The sequence below is a fragment of the Athene cunicularia genome (genome assembly GCF_003259725.1).
Source record: "Athene cunicularia isolate RWA chromosome 7 unlocalized genomic scaffold, athCun1 chr7_part1, whole genome shotgun sequence".
In the NCBI taxonomy this organism is placed as follows: domain Eukaryota; kingdom Metazoa; phylum Chordata; class Aves; order Strigiformes; family Strigidae; genus Athene; species Athene cunicularia.
Genome location: NW_020799107.1, coordinates 6,257,219 through 6,280,981, shown reverse-complemented (window position 1 = coordinate 6,280,981; position 23,763 = coordinate 6,257,219). Strand labels below are relative to the sequence as shown.

At 35.3% G+C, this 23,763-nt stretch overlaps 1 protein-coding gene across 3 annotated transcripts in view; it reads right to left on the bottom strand.

Annotated features, from left to right (window-relative positions):
- NCKAP1 (NCK associated protein 1) overlaps positions 1–18,947 on the bottom strand; it is a 48,864-nt gene extending 29,917 nt beyond the window's left edge. The window contains exons 1-12 of one of the 3 annotated variants that reach the window (XM_026852405.1): positions 18,855–18,947; positions 17,603–17,713; positions 7,210–7,302; positions 6,972–7,028; positions 5,841–5,983; positions 5,668–5,758; positions 3,736–3,873; positions 2,960–3,008; positions 2,337–2,493; positions 1,676–1,732; positions 1,056–1,152; positions 731–837 (exon numbers count right to left, since the gene is read on the bottom strand). In XM_026852405.1, coding sequence (XP_026708206.1) covers positions 731–837; positions 1,056–1,152; positions 1,676–1,732; positions 2,337–2,493; positions 2,960–3,008; positions 3,736–3,873; positions 5,668–5,758; positions 5,841–5,983; positions 6,972–7,028; positions 7,210–7,302; positions 17,603–17,713; positions 18,855–18,911 — 1,157 coding nt within the window. In that variant the 5' untranslated portion in view covers positions 18,912–18,947. The other 2 variants (XM_026852406.1, XM_026852407.1) reach the window with 2 other exon arrangements.
- Between the last annotated feature and the right edge of the window lie 4,816 nt (positions 18,948–23,763).

The window sequence follows — 23,763 nt, the reverse complement described above, 5'->3', positions numbered from 1 at the left end:
AACTGCTTTTCTTTATCTTTTTTAAACCATGAGGACTATTAAGTACTTCAACAGGTTGTTTCAGAGAGGCTGTGGGACCTCCACCCCTCCCTAGAACCTAAATCCAGTGAAGAAAAACCAGTATTACCCTACACCATCTCTAGAAATGACCTTGTGATTATCACTTGTTCAAACTCCTCTAGTCAATACACAGACTTTCAGTTCAATCTTGTATTCAACAATCTCGAGAATGACTCCAAGACAACTGGTGGCCTTCTGCCTACCCACACTCATAGGATCCCATAATCTCATTTCCACCTTCTTTCTACAACACAAGTGCTGTATTACATAAATAAATCTTACCTGATTTAAAAGATATTCTTGCTACAATACATGAGACATTCAACAAATCAAGCTTCCTGGCACCACTGATTTGCTCAATAGAAAACCAGTACCACTGAGACACATGATAAAGCTTTATTTTTGCTTATTCAAAGGGAAAGGCTTAAAAGTTGTATAAAATATTTTTATTTTATAAACAAATTTTCTGCAGAAAATAAATTTTCACTGATGTGCTTCAGTTTCTAATACTTCTAATTTTTTGTTTTGATGGGAAGCTTAATATTCCCAAGTAAATATTTTCGTAACAGTCTCAACTCTTCCCTACTTCTGAGATTCTCTTGCCATCAAATGCATTTTGTTTGTGAAACTCTCATAAATATTTAATGTATCACACTAAAAATTAACATACTTATCTATGAAATCATCTGCACTCTTCTTTGGCATATTATCTGCATGTCGAAGAAGCCAAATAATTTCATCACGAGCAAAGGATAATGCCATAAATACAAAAAGTGCCTGAAAAAGAAAAATTATTAACAAGCTTATAGATACATACAACAGTTGGACAGCCTGTGCACACTAAGAGGCAACTAGTCTCTAAAACCAAAGAATCTTAAAACTTAAGTAGGTTTTCTCTCAAAGTATTGTGTTTCCCCCGCCCCCCCCCAATAAGCTAAATGTGATACTATCTGAGACACACACTGTAAGATTGCATAAATGCAAACCATAATTACCTTTGGACCCAAAAGGCCTGGCTGATCAGACAGGACAGTAGCCAGTTCTTTGAGTGCAGAACGTAAAAACTTGCGTCTCTCTCTATGCATTGAACCGCTGCATCAAAAGAAACCAAGACATCATCTGCTGTGCTAACCACAGAACATATGGTTTTTCCAAACATTTAAGCCCAAGCATAGGCAGTTGATATCATACTAACTTCAAAAGTTCAGTATTTCAAAGGATGCAGTTCAACTAAAATTGGCGCCCCCAACACCATATATTCCTGAAGTATGGTTAAATTTAGACCTGAAGTTCTCTGCCCCTGTTCTGTGATGAGCATTAGACTCAAGTAAATATTTCTATTTTACTGGCATTCACATTAAGTAATTAGACAAAGAAACTGGAGAATAAACTCAATGCTTCCATCCTGATAATCTGAAAAATAATCTAAAACTTGGGGAGTTAGATCGATATTGACATTAAGCAAAACCAGATTTAAAAAACTGACCAGTACATGAACTCATTTGAAAATGCACAACTAATTCAGCATTCAACAGATCCTGTTCAAGCATTCTTTGTAATTTTGTCAAGAACACCAACATTAAAATCTGCCAGGAAAACTCTGTAAAACACTTACGCGTGTGAAACAGCAGCTTCTTTGCACTCTCTGATGTCATTAATACGCTTGTTGTAGCTGCAAGCAAAAAACAATCCAATATGGTAATAAGCATCAGTAGCACAATCTAGGAAGAGCTGAGTGGGACTTGAAAGGAGCTGCAATGCCATAGCAAGAAGGATACAGCAAAAACCTCACACAAGATATACTTCCATGATTAGTGCTAAATGCCAAAACTGGATACCCAAACCAAAAATACTCTCTACTGAAGTGCTCTTGGTGTTAACTGGTAGAGGTCTCAACTTTGTTTCTGAGTTTTCATAAGATATATTGCAGAAATGGTGGCAGACAGATAAAATTTATCATGCAAGCTCTACATTCATGACATCATTTCACTAGATAAACATTTGTGGGCGAAATCATTAATTTTCACTTTTGCCATTTTAGATACTGATTCACCTGACTTTTTCAGAACAAAAATAAAAAAAGTATGATGGTTATGAAATCAGGCTCCTTAAAGTTATGCGTTACAGAAACAGTGAAGATATTAATCAAAAACTTTGTGTACTGACTATCCCTTTAGCAGAACTCACATGAAGTAGAAGTAACATTTTTACAACAGTTCTTCAAGAAATTATACATTTTTAACAGAGGTTCTGAAAAATAGAGAACTAAAACTTACCCTCGTATGTTCACAAATAAGTCTTCTGCAGCTTTGTGAATATGGAATACTTCATCTCGAAACAGGGCCAAGCAAGAGCTGCTTTGAAGTGCAAGTTTCCAAAGGTTCAAAGCTGTAGCATCACTATTTAGGATTCCATGGCACAAAATAAATCCAACTTCATAAATTCACATTGATGTATGTCACAAACCAGATGCACAAAGACAGTAAGAGAACAGTGAGATTACAATTTTCTCTTAAATAGTTCAAACAGTTTATTAATAAACTGTTTAATGGATAACAATTTATATACAAAAAATACTCCATACTGTCCTAGTGGAGGTATTTTTGTAACACTTATCTTAATGTTGATATACTTGGCTATTTTCATTAGAATTACTACAGCCCTCAACTTCTAGTCAGTCTGGAATAAACTGATAACAAACTCCATTCCAGCAACATATGCTGATTCTAACTTCACTGCATGTAAAAGCAGGATACATACAAATGAGATTTAATCAAGTTCTCTAGAATCTAATTTGAATACAACAGCTTTTGCACAGTACAGAAAAGCAAGTAGTCTTTTAAATGTCAACTCATTTTTTTTAATACAACCATGAGCTGTTTCAGAATATTTTACTCACAAATGATCCATTTTTCCATTGCATCCAGAGAGAGGTATTCACATGGCATCTGTTGAAAAAACAGTAATCTGTGGCAAACTGATTATATAAAAGACAATACACTTAATGAGAAGTACTTTTCAGAAAAAAGGGACAAATAAAGCCTTGAATGCTGATGAATCATGGAAGACTGCTGCTGATTACTAACAGGGCAATGTTTCATCCTTTCAGAAACAGGGTTTGAACATTAAATGAGCTTCCATACCATCCAATAACTTGAACAAAACAGTGAAATAATTTTGACAGATTTCAACAAACGTATTTAAGAATACTCAAAAAAAAAAAAAAAAAAAAGGTTTTTCATGTATACTAATCACAACCTGACAACTCGAATTTTTTCAGGAAGATGACCATTCATATCACAACTCAGGCAGCAAATACAAAGAGTAAAAATTTTAAAGAAGTATCAGTTCTGGTTTTCAGTCTGTTGACCCACATACATCTGAGACAGTAAAGAGAATTCCTTCCTTCCACACTGCAGAAGTTAACATTGCTTCCCTTCACCTTTTGATTATCAAATACTGAAAACGAAGGCATGCACTAATGCAAGAGAAGCTTTAATTAATGCGAGAAAACTTTTCCCCCATACTAAAGCATTCACATTTCCCAACCAGTCTACTTACTTCTCCAATTAAAAGCCACAAAAAGGTAATCAAACAGAAAAAACAAACCCCCCACATTATTTTATGGAAAAACCTTGCTAACTTTATCATATAATGCAAATTAAAAGGCCATACTGTGTCAGACTGTGCAGGATTAAGCATTGTACTGGGGGCACTGATGAGGCTCAGTAGTTGTGCATTTCTCCACTGGTCAGCTGAGAGATTTCTTCGAGGATAGACCATCTGGAGTGAAATCAGAGCATCTGAAAGGGACTAAAAAAGGAGTCCAATTACTAGTTTGAAGATGTCCTCAAGGCTCAGTCTTGGGTAAATAGTCAAGTTCTTTACTTCATTTTGTGAGCTGTGTACTGACACTGCCATACTTCAAGCACAAGACAATTAAGTACTATTTTGTCAGTTATGCTGTTTTTTCAGCATTACTACTAACAGTAATCAAAACATTTTACTGAACTAGTTCTGAGATTAAAACTCTCTGCATCTTGTTTGTATCACATATAAAAGACTATTCCAGGCTAAGGGAAGGATGAAGAGAAGCAGGAGAACTTGATTTTATTTATTTTTTTTTAGCATTATAAAATTCTGAGTTTAAAATTAGAGGACATGAAAAAAAAAATCAACAGGGGACAACAAATCTGTCATGTACAACTAAAAGTTGTTAGTTAATTATTCAAGCAACCCAATTATTGTGTTATTCCCTTCTCTGTCATTTCATTTATTATGTCTTTCCCTCTTTGCTAGCAAATTGTAATTATTATGAATAGATACTGTCTACAGGAGCATCTTGATAGCAGATTAAGCTTATCTAAGTAAGTGTGCTCCTAAGACTTTTCCCTGTCTTTTACATCAATACTGATGCTTGTATGAGTCCTCAGGGAGCCAGGTCTAAGTATTATAGCAGCAGAGAAGGTCACTCGGGGGGCGGGGAGTTATCTGTTGAAGGTAATTTAAAGGACTAAACAACTGTCAGGTTTACTGCAAAGCAGTGACATGATGAAAGGACAACTTAAGTGTGCAGTTCCATGAGAGTGCAGCCTAAGTATGTGTTTCTATAGCATGGTGCCTGAAGGGACCCCTGACCCCAATTTATACCTCCAGCACAGAATAAGCAGAATAGTTAAAATTGGACTGAAAAATACAAGAGCATAAACAAAGATAATACTGAAAAGTGAAGCATCTTTGCAAAAATGTGCACAAGAAAAAATTGACTGCAAATTAGATCCTTAGCCAAATAGAAAGGAATTGTGTAGAGGAAAGTATAAAAAAAATAAGATTACAGATTAGTTTGACAAATGATAAATATTCAAAACTATTTCACTTCGGAGTACTTAGAGAAGTAGCTGGAAAGCTCTCTGAATTTCTAGAGACTATCTTATGTAGTTCCTTTGACAAAGCAGCAAGCCTAGTGGACAAATGTGAAGTGATAAACAGGATATACATTGACTTTGGCGAGGCTTCTGTCACTTTTCCAATGTATTCTCATATGAAAATACAGCCTACATAAATCATCACAGGACTGCAGTATGACCAGCTGTGTAAGAGTGCAAACTTAAAATCATTTGTACAGAAAAGGCTAAAGGAATTGGGTTCATTTAACTTTGTGAAGCCAACTGAACAGGGTGGACAGTGTCAGCTTTTGACTATACAATATATTATTAACGAGGCAGTAATGACCTTCAGTATCCTCAGTTTAAGGACAATCCAAAGCAAAAACCCTCAGGTTACAAAATAGAAAACCACATTCATCTAGGATGGTAAACCAGCAAAAACCTGGTTTCACAGAAACATTACAAGAAACATTACATTTTAATAATCTTCTAACCCTTAGTGAATAAAACGGAACCTTACCAATGGATCTTAGCATTCCTGTACTTCTGTATGTTCTGTTATTTACCAGAATATCAAGCCCCACCCCCAGACATAAAGTAAAATCTCCTGTAAAATTTATACCTAATGGCCTTTGACAAAAGAAACTCTTGCATATTTACTTTTTGATCTTTGCTTCTCTCAAATAAGGTTACTGTGTGCCTGTGAAAAGTAGTTACATACTTTACTGTGAGGTACAAATTCCTCCATCATTTTCTTTAAAGGATTTTCATAATCCACAATCATCTGGCCAAGGCGTGGATATTCTCTGTCACTAAAAGCAATAACAAATAATTCACTCAGATGTAGCTGTTACTATTATTATTATACACATTTCTTGTACAACAGATTTTTACCTTGCTCCATGTGTCATTTCATGGGCATAATTATACAATCCAATGATAGCCTTCCTTTCTTCAATTCGAGACAGCAATATCATTAGAGTTGTGTAGGTTATAATCAAGTCTAGGTAGTTCTTTGTTAAATCAAAGTTTACAGTCTAAAGATAAAAAAAGTAAATTATCATTCTAAAACTCTTAGAAACAAGCATAAAACTTTTTTCCTTACCTTTCCACCATTTTTCAGCATTTTAAAAAATACAATGGATTGTCTTGAACAAGGATTTTTTTCTGGTTGCATACAGACTTTGTAAAATCTTAACTTACTCAAATCCCCAGAACTGTCTGAAATCATGAAAGCAAGCATGCAAATATATCTTTCCAGGCTTAAGTGTCATAGGTTAGCTGACAAGATAGGAAAACTTTTCTTGGATGTTACTATGAATTACATTTTAATAAGACTCTGTAATGTAAAAAGCTAGCACATAACCAGTGGCCTGGTAATATCATTCTATAAGACATATACCTGCTTCTCTTTCATACTATGAACTTGTCGGGCAAATTTAGAATGATGAGGAAAACTAGCAATGTGACATTATGAACATTAAGAAAGCAAGCTGAAATCAAGATGAAAAGGTGTCTGAAGTTTTGTTTTTGGCTTTTTCAGTGTTTAGTTGTGGTGGTTTTGGGTTTAGTTGTGCGGACTTTTTTTAATCTAACACCTTTAGCTACTTTAGTATTTGTTTTAGCCAAGACCAGAAGTGACATCCTCATATAGCTTAGGTGCACACCTGTAACATTCCTGTCTTGAGAGTCTCACATGGTTTAAACATACAGATGACAGTAAACCCTAAAAACTTGCACATGCAATAAAGCAAAAATTACATAAAGATCTGTATGTCTGGTAACAGATAGTGCTGTTACTACTGTAAATCAGTAGCCTGTTTAAAATGGTCTATCTCCTTGATTACAATCTATTATAATAAATTAGAGATCTGAGGATTACAGTGTCTTTATTCTTCTTGCATTTATAACTAGAGATACAATGTCTCTTGGGCTAACATAAACAAGTCCTTCTAATTCTCCACACAGGACTCTGATTAGAATAATTTTTAAGTGGCATTTGAAAGCTTAAATCAAGAAACTTACAATATCAAAGAAGACTTGGCAAACATCAATAGTGTTCAGCAGCTCACAAACATGGTCCTTGAAAAACAAAGGATTAACTTTAGTTTAAAAAGATGGAAGTAAATCACTTTACTATGCCTAGTGATTGAGATTTTTTTTTTAACAAGAGCTACATGTTCAGCTATTTCATTATATAGTGTTATTTCATAAACAGACAGAAACCTAATGTGACAGAACTAAGAAATTTGTAATTCCTTACCTTAAATTCCATAACATCAACAAACGTGAAGTAGTATAATGCCAGGTTCTTCAGAATCTCTGATTTTTCTTTCTGGAGCTGAGCAAGCTGTTGCTATAAGAGAAACATAAACATGCACACTGTTCTTAGAAGATATAGAGAAGACTGCTGAAAAATAATACCTGTGAAGTGCAGAGTAACCACCAGGCTATGCAAAGAAGCCTTGACATGATTTTCTAAGACTGAGGTTCTGTGTGTCTCAAATATACACAGTTCTCAGAAGAGACCGTTTTAACAGCTGCCAACTATACTTTGAAGATAAAAGTCATATTAGTACACATTAGTACCAAAGTCATATTGTTTAGCTCAGCTAAAGATGAAAATGGGAAGTTAGGAAAACAGTGTTATCATATGTATAATTAGCAAAAGCAGAACAGTACAGTAGCACATATCAGTAAGACAAAAAAAAAAAAAAAAAAAAAAAAAAAAAGACGTTACTTGAGGTGGAAGAAAATAAGGTGGCAGGTTACAAACTTTACTACAGAAAAACATTATGCTTGTAAATTCTGAACTTACCAAAAAGAATATCCAGGCAAAGCCACGTTAAGCATGCAAAATAAAATGTAGATACAAACATAAAATACAGTAACGGTTCTTTGACCAGTTCCATATAAACACAATAATACATTCAAACAAAAGCAACAAAATAAAGAAACAAAAAAGAAGCAAAACACTAGCATTAGACACTGGTGGATAAAATGGAAGAGGCAAATGTGAATACAAAGGCATAAAATAGTTCACATGGATTTTTTTTAACAGACAACGAAATATAATTTCATTTTCATATTTTTCAAAGTTTTCTGGAGGAACCAGACCAATAACTTAATTACAATTAAGAACACAAAAAAAGCAGCTGTTACTGAACAGCCGTTCTGTTTATCTGTGTATTAGTCTCACAGCACTGCAAGAATCTAATTATTTAATTTGCAATATCCAGCTATGAATTAAGTCTCCTTCCTGATGTATGAATTGAATTAAAACAGTCATAACACTCGGTATGAAAAAGTGCCCTCCAAAAAGCTGCAAGGTTTTAAATTAAAGACTAATCAAGTTAAACAGGATTTTCTTCTCAGCAAGAGCTATCTATTATAAAAAAGATTAAACAAATTGTTTCAAGTTGGTTACGTTTATTTTCATGAGAGGTTAGAACTTAATACACTTCATCTCCCTCTCTTTATAAAGCTGTGCTCTGTGTTCTCAGTTTTATGTGAAGCACTAAAATGCCTCTAAATTAAAAAAAATAAGACTGCCTGGACCACTACTGCGTATCGTATGTAAGATAATTTTTGCTTCTTTCACCTGAATTTTAAGCAGCAATTCTGATTTTTAGAAGTCTTGAGCCACAGGACTTCCATTATAGACAAGGAAGACAGGCATACATAGAGATATGAGCAAACTGGAATGGCTCTATTATAAAATACTCCTACCTACTCTTAAATCAGTGCAAAGGATTTAAACTTTGAAGGCCTGGGTTTGAATGACTGCCCTATATAATATTTAAGTTCCTTTCACATAGTTGTCAGCTGGGACTTAAATGAAAAATGGGTGCAAGTACGTGTGTTTATATTTTATAACTTCTGACAATCTCATGCACTAGGAAATAGGTTACTTCCATTTAAAACTGGTACTGTATAAAAATCTGCCTTAAAATGTAAATTCTATTAATTGTATTTTGATCCTCGTATGAGTTTGCTACTACCTTGCCCAGCACACTACTTAAACTGCCTTGTGCTAGGAGGACAAAGCATCCAGCACCATCACATGCAGAGCTTGGAGCTCCTGCAGGTCTGCACAGCTCCAGAACACCTGGGGACATCCCCAGAGGAAGGAGCACTTTGTATTTTCAGGGCTGCTTTGACAGTCAACTGTTATTACACAATGAACGTTCATCACCGAAGATGCTTTGTTTTAATCTTCACCCTTACTCTGTTTTTTAAACTATTTCTTACCAGCTTTTTTAAAACACCAAGCAGAAATAGGGCTTGTTTCTGTGCAACTAACACAAGCATGAATTGGATGAATTTGAAGACCTGTTTCACAATTTTTCAAGAACAGACTACATTCTATTGTTCAGAAATAAGAATAATTCTAATGCAGAAAGACTACTAAACCAAAACTTCCACTACAGCTGCACATATGCCTTAACAACTTTTCCCTACTGCAATCCTAACTCGCACCAAACAAGGTACAATACTAAGGGAGACTATCAAGATTATAGGTTGTTGTACACAACACGTGTTTGTAACACATAGCAACTGAGCATCCACTTCTGGGGAACATGACAATTTCAAAGCCACAATGCATCTGTGTGACAACACACAAAGGGGAGAGATATGGCAAAAAGGGAGAGGGTGCTGGGAAGTGTGCTTGTAAAAGAAATAATCTTTTTTCAGAAATTCTATGAAGCCGTACGTTGAATAAGAGAGTAGAGGAAGGTATTCATTACACTCAACCAAGAACTAAGGAATCACTGCTGTGCACTGTTAACTAGTTACCTGTATTCGCAGAAGTATTTATACTTAAATGATGCCAAAACTGTCATACAGAGCTACGGTGATCACTTTTTGAGCTCTGAGTGTTGAAGGTGTCAGCAAACTTATATTTAAAATATTAATATTAAAGTAAAACAAATTCTCAACTGTAATCACTGTTAAATCAGATTGGTGCAAACAGTTCAATTCGTACAGCACAGCCTGAGCAGTGATGTCTGAAGTACAGCTTACAGCATGTAGGGTCTTGGATGTTTATTTGCATTTTTATCACTCAGGAATGTGGGTGTAGCTCTTTCCACACCCACTGCAACAAAACTTTCCATTACCAATTTCCTAACAGCTGTTTAGGAATAACTGGTGCTGTATCATTTTGTATTTGGTTTGAGGTTTTTTTCCTTAGTCTGCAATTCCATTTATCAGCAAACATTTCTGTTTCCAATATTCAACAAAAGATTTAAAATAGGATAAGCTGAAGAAATAACTCTTAAAACATTACTAGCATAAAAAGATTCTTTTCACTACAGCTAACCATGCCTTGTTGATTGGATAAACATAAGCATTTTATTTATTCTTTAAAAATTTGAAGTACAAATTATACTAACAAGGACAACAGTGTTTTTGTTGAACAAGATGAATTGGATTTAAGATGTATGAAAAGATGTAGAAATTTTAACATAATATAGCAAGATCATAAAACTGAAATATCTGAAATAATTTATTTTGTCTATTAACAAAATACTGTATCATCAATCATAACTGAATTATTACTTCTAAATTGGGGTTTTAAATAGCAGAAAGTGAAGCTGACACTTTGACAAGTATGTTACCTACAAGAGAAGGAACTGATCTTCACCAAGTTGCCTTGTGCCTTTCTGTCTTCATATTAACCCCCAAAAATCTTTATACAACTGATTATGTAGACAAAGAAAGTACATGAAAAGTGCATTAAAAGAAGCGAAAAAAATCAGAAAGCACAAGACATTCTCACTTAAAGCTTGAATGAGCACAACAGCTGAGAGACAAGAGAGTGATGACACAGATAGCGACACATTAACAATGTGAATAAATACAAATTTAATATGAAGGCACAAGAAAAATACAAGACAACTAGAAAAGGTTGTTCAGAGTTTTATGTGTGGAAAACCAGAGGATAACTGTAGTTCTGTAACTATTTTACCATATTCATTTCACTGGTAGCAGTATGTGAATAAATATCTTATTTCATCATCCAGGAATAGACAGTAGGTAGGGGAACTTTCTCCTGATATGAGTGTGGTATTTTCCCTGCAAGTATGATCATTAAACACTTGTATTTGTTTTCTACAAACCAGCACCACAGACATTACAATATCCTCAACGAAAACACCATCAACTTCATCTTTCTAGCTGGAATACAGGCCCCAAAAAACTTGTATTACCCAATTCTGACTGTTCAAATTCAGGAGATAAGGGTAAATAATCACTGTCAGTACTCTTACTATTTTATTATGCTCACTATTCTTGCCACGTGTAGAGTCTTTAGATGAAGGTTTTTAAAATTCAACTCATTTGGACAAATTTCTGCATCTACAAATTTCATAGCAGAATGGTGGGGACAGCAAGAGAAGGATCTAATCAAATTAATAAAATAAGTTTTAAATTCTGTAAACTAACTGTAGAATGATGGATGCATCCTTGGTTTTCTTATTTCCAGTTAAAAGAAGCCTCTGAAATGACACGCTGAATATAAGAAGATGTAATGGAATATTTAATATATTTACTAACTAATGTATTTCTGTTGCAAGATCTATTTTTGGTTTGTTATAACGTTTCTAGCACTAACTCTTTTGAAAAGAAAACAGCCACCCATGATCCTCCATGACTGTTACTGTCCCTGGGGCTGACCACATTATGAATAATGGCGGAGCAGTGAAGCTTCTCTTTAAAAACTGATCTACCTGGCAGTCATAAGGAACAGTTTTCCCATTCTCTCACCTTCTTTTACATAAATTCATACAGTAATTCCTCCACTGGGTTCATTACATATTATCGTATCATACAAGCTTTGGGCCACAGGTCTTGACATCCCTGAGACAACCACTTACAGAATAAAAGTCTTGTCTGTGCTACTGTATACATAAAAATATTTTGGACATGCGTAACTAACTTCCTGCATATTTACATTTATGTCATGAAATTATGAAAGAACTATTCATTTAAAGAGCATGAAAACTAACTTTGGAATGCCATCTCAGTAACACTACCTAACTAAAGTATGGCTTAGGTATGACTTTTTTTTGTTTCTTTGTTTTTTAATGGCCAAGCTCTTAAGTTATCAATCATCAAATTAAAAGAGAGTTTTAATGGCTGAAGCAAACAGGTTTAAGTATTACACACATGCACTCCTCTGCAGGTACTGCATACACTATTAAGCAACAAGAGTGAGCACATGACTGGTTTACCTTGGCAAGTGACTCATATGGACTGATAAGACAGCAGCATACTGCAATGATTTATTACAAATAATGATAAAAATTAAATGGCATTTGAATGCTACTCCATCTCAAATTCATGCACAATCAAGGGTTAAGCCATGAATATAAACTTCACTGCTGACAGCAGTTACGATATTGAAAATATGTGAATTACATTATGATAGTTCTGTTTGGTGAAACATATTAGAGATTTCAGGATTTCACATTACCTTTTGTAATTGCTGTGAAAAAATGCTCACTTGCAAGTGACTGTTAGGCTGAAAAATTTACATGCTATTTGATTATATTATAACATAAGTAATTTTAAGCTGCGAGGTCAGTCTTCTGCAGGCAACAACTGAAGACATCAGACATGCTACTGCATACAAAATCAGAACAGTAGGTACGGTTGTATGAGCACACAGCATTAGTGGAGCAATTTCAATTCTGAATGATTTTTTAGTAACAATGTAGATAAGAATTTTATTATTTGCAGATATTTTGCAGAAATAAACTATCATTAGTATACCCTGTTCTCAAGCATAGGAAATCCCAACTGCTCATACAAAGCTGAACAGAAACTAGTTACTCATTGGGCTGGCTTTACTCATGCACTAGTAACTCCCACGAAGTGAACTACTACTTCAGCAAGTTCTGGAAAATCAGTCTCATTTGTGGTCTTTTCACCACTCTAAGTTCCTTGAGCAGTAGCAGAGTAGAGCAGGTGGCTGTGCAAGAAAAGCACAGCATCCTCTCACTTGGGAAGGATTTTAGTCTTCATGTCCAGGAGGCCAGTTAGTTTTATGGAGGAATATGGGGAGCTGAATTTTTATTGCTTAAGAAATCAGTAAGTTACTTGAAAAACCAAGTGTCCCTCCCGCACAAGAGATACAACATTCCAGAAAGCTGGAAAATAATATTACTCTTAAGAAGCCAGCTGCCATATGTGTTAATTACCATACAATTTCCTCAAAAATAAATGACTTTAACTTTCTTAGTGAAAAAGAATTACCACATGAGGCAGCATGGCTGCCTCCCCAAAGTTATTTTTCCTCAGAAACAAATTCCTATATTATCTTCACTAGCACTGTGAAAATTACAATATTAAAAGGTTCATTAGAAACAAATAAACAAATTACATTTTCCTTTAGGCACTGTACCCCCTGAAGGGGCTGAAAGTAGTACTTTGAAAAGCAAATAATTATCTGCATTTGGTTAAATACTTTGAAAAAGACTAATAATTGGAAGCACCTATGTCAAATCAAGGTTGGTTATAAAGTGTATACTTCTATAACTTTATTATAGAAGAAAGCATTCAATAAAAGCATGCATTCACATCTAAAAAGCTCTGGCCAAGAAGGTCCAGCCACTCTCTGCCCATACCACCTCTCCCACATCCAGCTAAACTTGCTATGCAACCAACTCACTATGAAGAGAAACTGTGAAAGACACAGTAAGCAGACCAAACATACATACTGGGATCTAACAGGAAAAAGCCAACACAGCTATGAAGAAAAATGAAATACAATGAAAAGTGAACAAATTCATATCTCCAGGTCCTAATCCAGGGAGGCGGGAAATGCTCACACTGCTTGTACTCTACTCTCCTATGACCTTATTTCCAGTCCCCACCGACACAATACAGCAGAAGATTATTACAGTTAAAACAGGTAAATAAACCCTCAAAATACTATCAGCAAGACATTGAATGTATAGTCAATACAAAACACAATGGAATTGATGTGAACAATACTGGGAAGATAGCTACTGAAAGATGAAGATTAACAGTATCTGGAAAACACAAGACCTTTCTCCCACTAACAATACACTTACAAACTTCTGAGTGATGTTTTGCTGGTCTGCTCGCCGCTAAGCAATGACTAAGCCTCAACTCCTCCAGGAAACATTTTAAAATATAGGAAGTTTTTCTACAAGGAAATTGCTGAGGAGCAATCTGAGTAAAAGAAAAACATATGTTCAAGAAGGAAGGCAGATATTCTCACTACTTCCCATATGTGGTGTTTTGGAAAGCAGAAAGAAGGCTAGCTCCATCACACACAGAGCTTTACCTATCAGGCAGCAGATTTTTCAGATCCTACCCACAATCTACACAAAATCTACGTATTTTGTCCCTGCACATCCAGTTCCCCATCATGAAGTATTTTATTCTAGTTTTACAATGGCATTAAATGTTAGCATTGACTGAGAAGACAGTAATTTTTAGGTCCTGCTACATTTCTTTGAAGTTCGGTATATTTTGATTTCTCTGGTGAGAGTCTTGCTGGTACACCTTATATGAGGTCTAAAAGACCTTAGGAAAAATCAGTCTGCTTCTGCATGCCTTTGGAACTTTTCTTCTGAAGCTAGGCAAGGAAATTCAGTAAAAATAAATGTTACCCTGAGTCAATTCTAGCATAATAAGATCACAGACCTGGCCAAGAACAATGGTGCTATAAAGCTTTTGCGAAGGCTTCTCCAGCTTAGAAGCCTTTTTCAAAACAAAGCTCTAATCAAGTTAAAATAAATACTAACACTTCCCAAACATGGAAAATAGGTACTTTTTATCATTATATAGTTTCTTTTTCAAATAGGACTAAAATGTTTGTTTCTCACTTTCTCAATCCTTCGATTTTTTTGTTTACATACATTCCCTGCTTTGCAGGTATTTCATACATTATTAAGCAATACAACACTGCTGGGCAACATCATTCACAATTGATTTAAGAGCCGAGACTTCAAACTGCACATTTTCAAGGTTATATGATTCACTATGGTATTGGAGAAGAAAGGGAAAGTGTGGGAGATCACAGGGACTGCCCTCAGACAACAGGAGAGAGTTGTGAACTGATGAGGTCCAGATTTATTTATCATCGATCCTTTAGAAGATGAACTACTCCATTTTATTTTTCAGCCTGCTCAGCAAGGATTCATCAAGCACTTAATTGTTTGTACTGCTCATAAACTTTCAATCTTGGTACAATATTGAAAAACAGCGATTGTCAGACATCGCTCTAGTCTGACTCAGCGTATCAAACACTGAACGAGGAACAAAATCACGAGCTGTATTTTTTGTGAATAAAGATGTAAAAGCTATCAACAGCAAACATAACAGTCAATTATTTCAAAAGAATACAAATAGAGGCTTTTCAAGATCATCTGATTACAGGAGACACTGCTCATACTTTTCAATAAAATATGTTCTTCACCTGAGAAACAAAACTGTAAATGATGGTATCTGAGAAAAAACCAAATGAACAGCTAAAAATAGATTAAAAAAGAAAAATCAAGCAGACAAAGCAGGCACTACCTATTCTCTAAGTGAATGCAAGCTTGTTTGCCAGCATCACCTACTGACATGTCAATAGGTACTAACTCTACTGATACACACTGCTAAACAATGGCAGCTGTTGCAGTTGAACATAAAAAATCCAAAACCCCTACATGAAAGGCTGTCCTGGAATTTTCACTGCAAGGAAGAAGCACAGGTTATGATTTCTCAAGTATTTGCTCTCCAATGTGTCCCTGTTCCAACAAGCTTCTTGCCCTTTCAAATCTCCGATCACCCGTTTCCCTACTGAAGAAACCTACTGGTGTGCCCTCCTAATACATGGTGAGCTGGCTGTAGGCCAGCAGGAGGAGGGAGACAAAGTAAGAACAAGGAGAGGAACATCCTCCTGACCAGGAGCTAGACACGTTTATAAACAAAAACTTATATCAAACTAGAACTTTCTCTGCACATGGCTTTTGTCTCATTAGTTACCTGTTACAGGTAAAGTTTTCTTTTCTGAGATACAACACTAGAGGAAAACATCTGTGAAACTAAGACAAGCAAACTGTTGCTGGCTCTGACCGCAGGGAGGGAAACCCCAGCTGCCTATTAACAGAACTCACAATCCCTACTTTAAACTGTGCTCATTCATAAGGAGGGTAGACTTTCGATAACTGTGCTTAATAAACACAGGTCTGCCTAGCACATGGTAAACAAATACAAGGCAATAACAAAACATTATGAGCACATCCTAGTTTAGAAACTGATTGTCAAAATATATCAAGTTAGCTTTGATCTCTTTCCATAAACTTCACAGCACCAAATCCTTAAATATCTATCATTAGTTAAGCTTCAAATTCAGTCAACTACAGGAAGACATACAGAGCATACATGCAAGCGCATTAAAAAAATTCTATGTACATAATCTTTCAATAGTAGATCTGGCACTGAAGTTTAGCAAATACAGAAGCATTTACCAAACATGGTTTAAAGGGTTTACTATTTTTACATATGTTTAATAAATAATTTACCATATTTGTTACTAACACAATTAATACAAAGATGAGCAGTATTCAATACAAAACATGTGCAAGTTTTAAAGTGAGAAAGTACATCGTTACTGAAATTATTTCCTCCATAAGGGAACATTTTGTTTTTTTTTCCTTTTTTTTTTTTTCCTCCATTGGCATTACAGGAGACATTACATAGAAATTTTAGACAGCACCGGAAAAGAAACTAATTATTCCCACTGCTATTACCACTACCATTCTGCAGAAACCTGAATGCTTAAAGCAAGCCTTAACTTCTGAAGCACACATGCAAGTAGCATGCAGGGAACATGCAAACCCAACACCTACCTCCACCTTCCTCCTTTTGAAAGGAATATAAGCAGGTAAACCAAAAATCTTTCCCTTGACTTTCAAATTGAAACAGAGACACAAGTGTACATCACCTGCCAAAACACCTACCTGTAATCCAATAATTGTAATTATCTCTTAAAGGCCACAAAGTCAAATTTAGCAATACTGGATCACTCAGGTGAAAAATAATTTCCTACTGCAACTGAACTCACTATATCTTAAGAGGAAACATTTATATTTCCATATTTTTGTACTTAACAAGGTTTTGCCTTACATACTAAAGCATTCTTTATTCCCACAGTGAGTGGCCCCATAGGCAAGGGCACCCATAAGGTACAAGCACTTATAAAGTACAAACACATTTTCTCACTTTACAATCTTTTCTTGATCTGCTGGTCAGGTCTCAAATCAAATAGTTATGCAATTACCATTTTCTGCAATCAGTCTGATCATCAAGAATTTCTCCTATCCAAGGCATGATTTTTTCAAGGATTACCTCCCATTGACAATTCTTGGAAAAAGAATGGAACAGAGTAGGCAAAAAGAAAACGAGAAAGTGTCTACCCTAACAAGACCAAGCCAGAAACATGGTATAATATTCTCTGTTTGGAGACAGTTCTTCTTAAAGTTATCCTGTCAGACATATGAATCAACAACTATATTCCAACTGCAACTGTCAGCATCAGATGCTTTGTAAGAACACATAAAACCTCACAGATTTGAGCAACAAGTGCTGAAGGGTATTGAGAAAAATACTTATATAGTCATTTGGTTACTTACATTGTTGTTGCGTGTTTCTACTGCTGGAAACTTCCTGACTATGAATTTGACAGCAGATTCCAGGTTTTTGTCAATAAGATAGGATGGTTTGGCTTTAGGGTCACCACATGCCTATAAAAAAATACAATAAAAAATGAAGTAAAAACACAATCATCCATCTAAAGCTAAGTGATAATTGCAAATCTGAAGACAAACTAGGAAGATTCTTTTTTTGTTTATTTTGGTTTTAGTGAGCAGGTGATAAAATGAAAGGCAAAGTGCAGGGACTGTCACAGCTGAAATATGCAATGGGAAACAGTACAGAGATGCTCTTCTACTGGAAAAGATGCATGGGAAGTATCAAAGCAGTTAGTACAGAACAGCAGTGAGGAAAAAAACTCAATCCTAAAAGAAGGAGAAAAAAAAATGTTTCCTTTTAATGCTATTCCTGGTTTGAGGTAGTGTTGTATTCATCTGGAGTTAACAAACTGTTAGAAAACTCAATCATGTAATCATCTGTGGAGGACAGTGCTGGGCATATTAAATGATTAAACTATGCTTTGTGAAACAAAACTAAAAGCCCCACCACCAATCTGCATTTAATTTTTCTTCAAATTGTTAACTGCAAGACAATTTTCCACCCCACAATAAAGCCACCAGTACTTGCCTAAAGTATCCTATTTACTTAAATAAGAACTCAAGTTTTGCTCATTTTCTTTACTCCTACAGTAGCATAGGCTGTGCTTTAAAAGCAGCAATCAAGAAATTTCATTAAATTTTTATGTGAACAGGAGTCGCAACTAAGTGTCAGGTCTCTTAACTTAGACATACCAGAACAGCTTCTGTGGACAAGCGACTGCCGAAGCACCTACTTTTGCCAGCTACAGTGCATGCTGTCAGACAGACACACTATGACTTCTCAACTACTCTGACTAGCGAGCCATGCTATGTCATTTAGTTTGGAGAAACATACTAAAAGCAGCGTTACTTACATGACAAAATTTGTGCTCAAACTGTATTTTCTCTCAAATATTCATTTAGTTTTATAGTCCTTGTAGGGATTTGCAAAGGAGTTTCGTGTCTCATGCAAAACTGAATTACATGCTAGGCGTTTGTACGCAACATAGTGAACTCGAATGACAGCTCATTTAATAACTTTTCCACATTGATTTCTATGACCGAGTTGTGGACTGTAGAGACAGAAGTCATGGAGTATGAGACCGATTCTGAAAGCGGGCAAGCGGGCAAAGGGAAGGTGAAAAGCTTTGCAAACCTTCCAAACTTGTCCTTGCTGGGAAAGCAGTGTAATAAAAAGAGAGAAAAAATACATATGAACAAATTACTCTTTAAATTCTAACATATGTTACATTTAAGTGAACTATTATACTATTACCTACATCCAAGAGAATATTACGATCATCTGTTACTCTAGGCAGCATACCTTCTACTGGATGGTGAATATTCTAATAACTCACAAACAACTTAACAAGTACTTATTAGATTTTACTAGTGTGCAAAGTGCTGCATATATCATGAGACATGTAACTTCTAATAGTATTTCCAAACTAAGTTCAGGTAGGGAGAGAAAAAAGGAGTTAAACATCACATGCAACTACAGGGGAAAAAAGGAGAGAAACTCAGTGAAGTTTTACATACCTGAAAAAGAAACGGTAGCCAAGAAAAAAAACAAAAGAGTCATTATTGTAAGTTTCTAAAACTCCTACCAGCAGTACATGACCATCATGACATACTACTCTAATACCAAAAGTCTCACATTTGCTATTTTCCCACAAAATTACTAAATTATTAAAATATAATATCTGTAATACTACAAGAGGAATTTATAACGAAAATTAATTCAGCAACATCCAAAGTATCAGTTAAATATTAAAGTGGCTTTGATATTCTTACAACAGCAAGCAACACGTGCCACAGAAGATCTATTCTGTACACACTTTAAAGTCTTTACACAATTTCAAAGGTCATCATTATACTGTAAATAGGTGTCAAAAGATTAAACAATGCACACTTCAAATTTACAAAATTTTAATAAACTATATGTATGGGTTTGTCTGAATTGTGTCAGATATTTCAATTTGCTGTCCTTGCCATACATTATATAACTTTCACTACTAAAAGAATTACAAACTAAGAAAACAGCTTAATAGACAACATATATTTGTGGCCTGTTAAATTCCAGTGTGGTTGCTGTTATACAGGAGACAAGAAACCTGCCACGGTTGACTTCCTAAATTTGTTGTCTGAATTCCAACACTACTTCCACATACACTCCTGAGTTTTCCTAGCAACAGATGTTTTTCCTCCTCTAAATCAGCTCTCTGAAATGCTTGCTAAAAGCAAAAATGTTCTACAAAAAAAATGTTCTACACAAAAAAAAAATGTTCTACACAAGCCCTTACACATAGATCATTCACAAGGAAGCAGACATCTGAAAACACTATGCACATCCTCACTCAGCTTCAGGAACTTTGTTCCCAGAGATGACAAATACTACCCTCAGTCTAACTGGCTTTGCTCCTTCCCACTGTTTGTTTGCTAACATCACACTTAAAGCAACTGTAATTCTTCCTACTAATAAACTACACAAGACTGATCCATAGATAAGAAAGAAAACTGCTGCAAGATATAAAAGGTTAATGGTATCCTTCATAAATTTAAAAATTCCAGCTTCTAAAAAGCTGTACAAACCTACCTACGTGGACTGAATAGAAAGAGGACAACAGACACCACCGAATGAGTGGGTCAATGCATTTTCCTTCCCTCTCTCATATTCCCCAGCAGCTCAGCTCTCTTAAGAACTGCTATTATTTGATTACTAGCTGTTGTTGCATCAATACACTTTTCAGCCATATTGTTACCTGCCTTCAGCATCACATGTAAAACATAGGCTAAATCTCTCCTAAAACAGCAAACAGACCTATGAAGCTCAAGCTCACTGCAGTTTACTCAGAGAGCGTAAAAGAATGAAAATACAAACCCCAATTCTAGCACTTTCGCACAAGTGTGAAAGTGTGATAAGGCACATAACCACAATTTTGCATGGTAGAAAGAACAAAGACGTTGAGGGCAATGGTCTTAGAATATACATAAAAAAGGTAGCTTTTGCTTTTGATAGCTGTATTAGTCAATACAAAATCCTTTGTCAGCACTGTACCAGGCAGGAACATCATGGTACAACAAAGATCACCTCACCATATACAGTGTTCTAGTACTCAGAATTTTGAGAATTAGCCAAATGCAGTAGTCCTTTCTCAATCAGCCCCAGACATCACTTTTTCTCCTAGTGAGCTACAATAACCTTTCTTCATTTCTTATATTTAAAAAAAAAAAAACCACAACCAAACAAAAACCAAAACCAAACCCCAAACCACAGACTGGCTACATTTTTTGAGCATTAAAAAGAAAAAAAAGAAATTCAAGAATTAAAAATTTTCTTGCTTAGTGCAGCATTCATGGAATACAACTCTGAAGCCAAGGGATTCCAGCTGCTTCAGCCTGAAATATTATACTGAAAGAATCTCCCAGCAGTCATCTCTAAATTCCTTTGTACATTACTAAACAGCTGTCAAGCAGCTATGCTGAAAAAAAGATGATGCCAAGCTACCGTTAGAGACTAATCTAAGCGATTAAAAAATAAATAAAAAGGACTCAGGCACTGGGTTTCTATCAAGTTACACAGCATTTCTTTCCACAGCACTTCAGAACGGACCCTGCTATGATAAGCTCTCAACTAAGTGTAGATATTTTCATTATTTGATTCTGTGCATCCAATTCTTACCAAGAACAATATGATTTCTATAGCTAAGAGATTCATTCTTCAGAATACTCATTTGCTATCATATGCACAGGTCATCAAAATTCAGAGAGATCAGACTACATGTACTAGATAACTAGATTATTACTAAATAAAATTCAGACTCTATTCTTTGATGCCATTAGGTTCTCCTATACTGTTTTCACTTGAAAATGAAGAATACTATATAGCTTCACTTTCTAGGTTGTACTCATTCAGAAGCAGCCAACGAGAAAACATTCAACAACAAAAACATGCTTAAGGTCTACATTTAAGATAAGTAGCCTCTAAAGAAGAACACAGAATCCAGTACGACTGCCTTTGGCCCAGAATAAATCAGCATTAAGAGAAACAGCAAAGAGACCTTTTGCCCCAATACAGTTACAGCTATCAAGGCAAAAATCGAAGCCTAACATTTTGTTTCCTACTCAAGGGCAGAGGATGTTGGAGGAGAACAAAAAACCCATCTATCAACAGAATTACTACATATATCCAAGTAATGTGACATGAACACAGGGAAATTTATGTTCAGGTACAATCACTGTCAAAAGTCAGTGCCACAACACAGTATACAGGGTGCAAATCTGCATTCAGAACACCTGAACTTCACTCTTGCCTTTTACATAAACCTCTCACGTGTCCGAGTAAGAACATTGGGAAATATTACCTGACTTGCATGGTGTAGGATGATTTAAAAACAAGTCTAAATATGCTACTGTATTATGGAAATACCTTTTATATCCTCTTTTTGTTGCTAAACCCAACCTATTCCAAATTATTAGCAGAGTTGTTTCCCAATAAGAGAAACAGTGCCACTTGAATCAATGTTCCTATTTTCACCACCCAAACCTCCTACATCAGTAGATGATCATAAAACAAAGACATATTTTGCATCAATTTAACATTTTATTACTTCAAGAGATCGTGATTTACTGTTACTGCAGACTTGAGATAAAACACTGCTGAGCACAGTTCCACTGGACTGTGACAACATACTGCAATAGTCAACAAATCACCTCACCTTTAAGTTTCATTTACAATGAATCTGCACTAAAAAACTCTGTGAATTTAACCAGCAAATTGATAGAATTTCAACAACAGCAAAATACATGCCATCCCCTGAGTTGGTAACTTTTATTAGTAAATGGAAATACACTAAGATTTCTTGTATTTAAAAAAATGGGAAAATCTCCTGTACATACCACTTAAAGTTTACTACAGCACATTCTCCTGACACACAAGAAAGGTATTCACAGTAAAACTATTCTTCCTTTATAATAGCTGCTAGCATTGAAGACTTCACCCTAAAAACCTATCTATAAGTTTGAATGCCTGGTTTGCAGCTATACATCCTATAAATTATCCTAAATAATATGTGGCAAAGAAACAGGTTCATCATTAACTCTAGATTTCTGTAGCATAAAACATATTATTTATTCTTTGTTTCTGTCATGCATTTAAAATGATGAGATTACCAAGTGAGTCTCTAATTTTGAAAAAGCAGAACTACTGGGAGAGGTGAATAATCATTAAAAAGCTGCTTTGAATGGTGAACACATAAGGAAACAGTTCACACTACGTTTTCCTTAACACCTCTGATCAAGACTACCACAACTGCTTTGCTGTATTTCAGGTTTTGTGGAAGCCTAACTTCATTACTAAGCAGGCTGGTCCCAGCTAAGCTTTGGGAATGAAGCCTTGTCCATCAACAGCTGTGCAAGCAGATGAAAGAATCCATTGGTCACACATGCACCACTTATTATAGTTTAATACTTATGATGACTAAAATTTAACTGTCCTATACCAGTATCACTGGAGTAATCTTGTACTGAGTAAATTACATTACTGATTTTTGCAGTTACATAACTGATACTTGTACAAAAGGTATACCTGTATTTTGATATATAAACTATGCTAACAGGTTCAACCAGAACTGTATTGTTCCCATGATCCAACCAGGATCCGGTATCAGAAGAAAGTCTCCAATTAAGTAACTTCTGGATGGCATCTATAGGCTTTGGACACATCCAGAACATGGCTCAAAATTATTACAAATTTACAGCTACTGCACTTACCATGCACTAAAGTTCAGAAGTCTGACAGATAATGCACTTCCATATTAATTCAAAATTACAATTAAAAGTGTTAAAAGTCAGTCCAGTGTTTCCTAGAGCTATGACAGATGTCTTCTCCACCATTATTCATTATTTGGTGTGTCTTGAACCTCAAAGTATATACTTTATTTTAAATCCTAGTGTATCTCTACTCAGAGATTCTACCCATTTAAAATGTAAGCTCACAAGAAATACAAAGAAAAGACTAGAAAGGATGTCGAGAAACTGCCTACCCTAGTTTCCTGTTCTAAAGC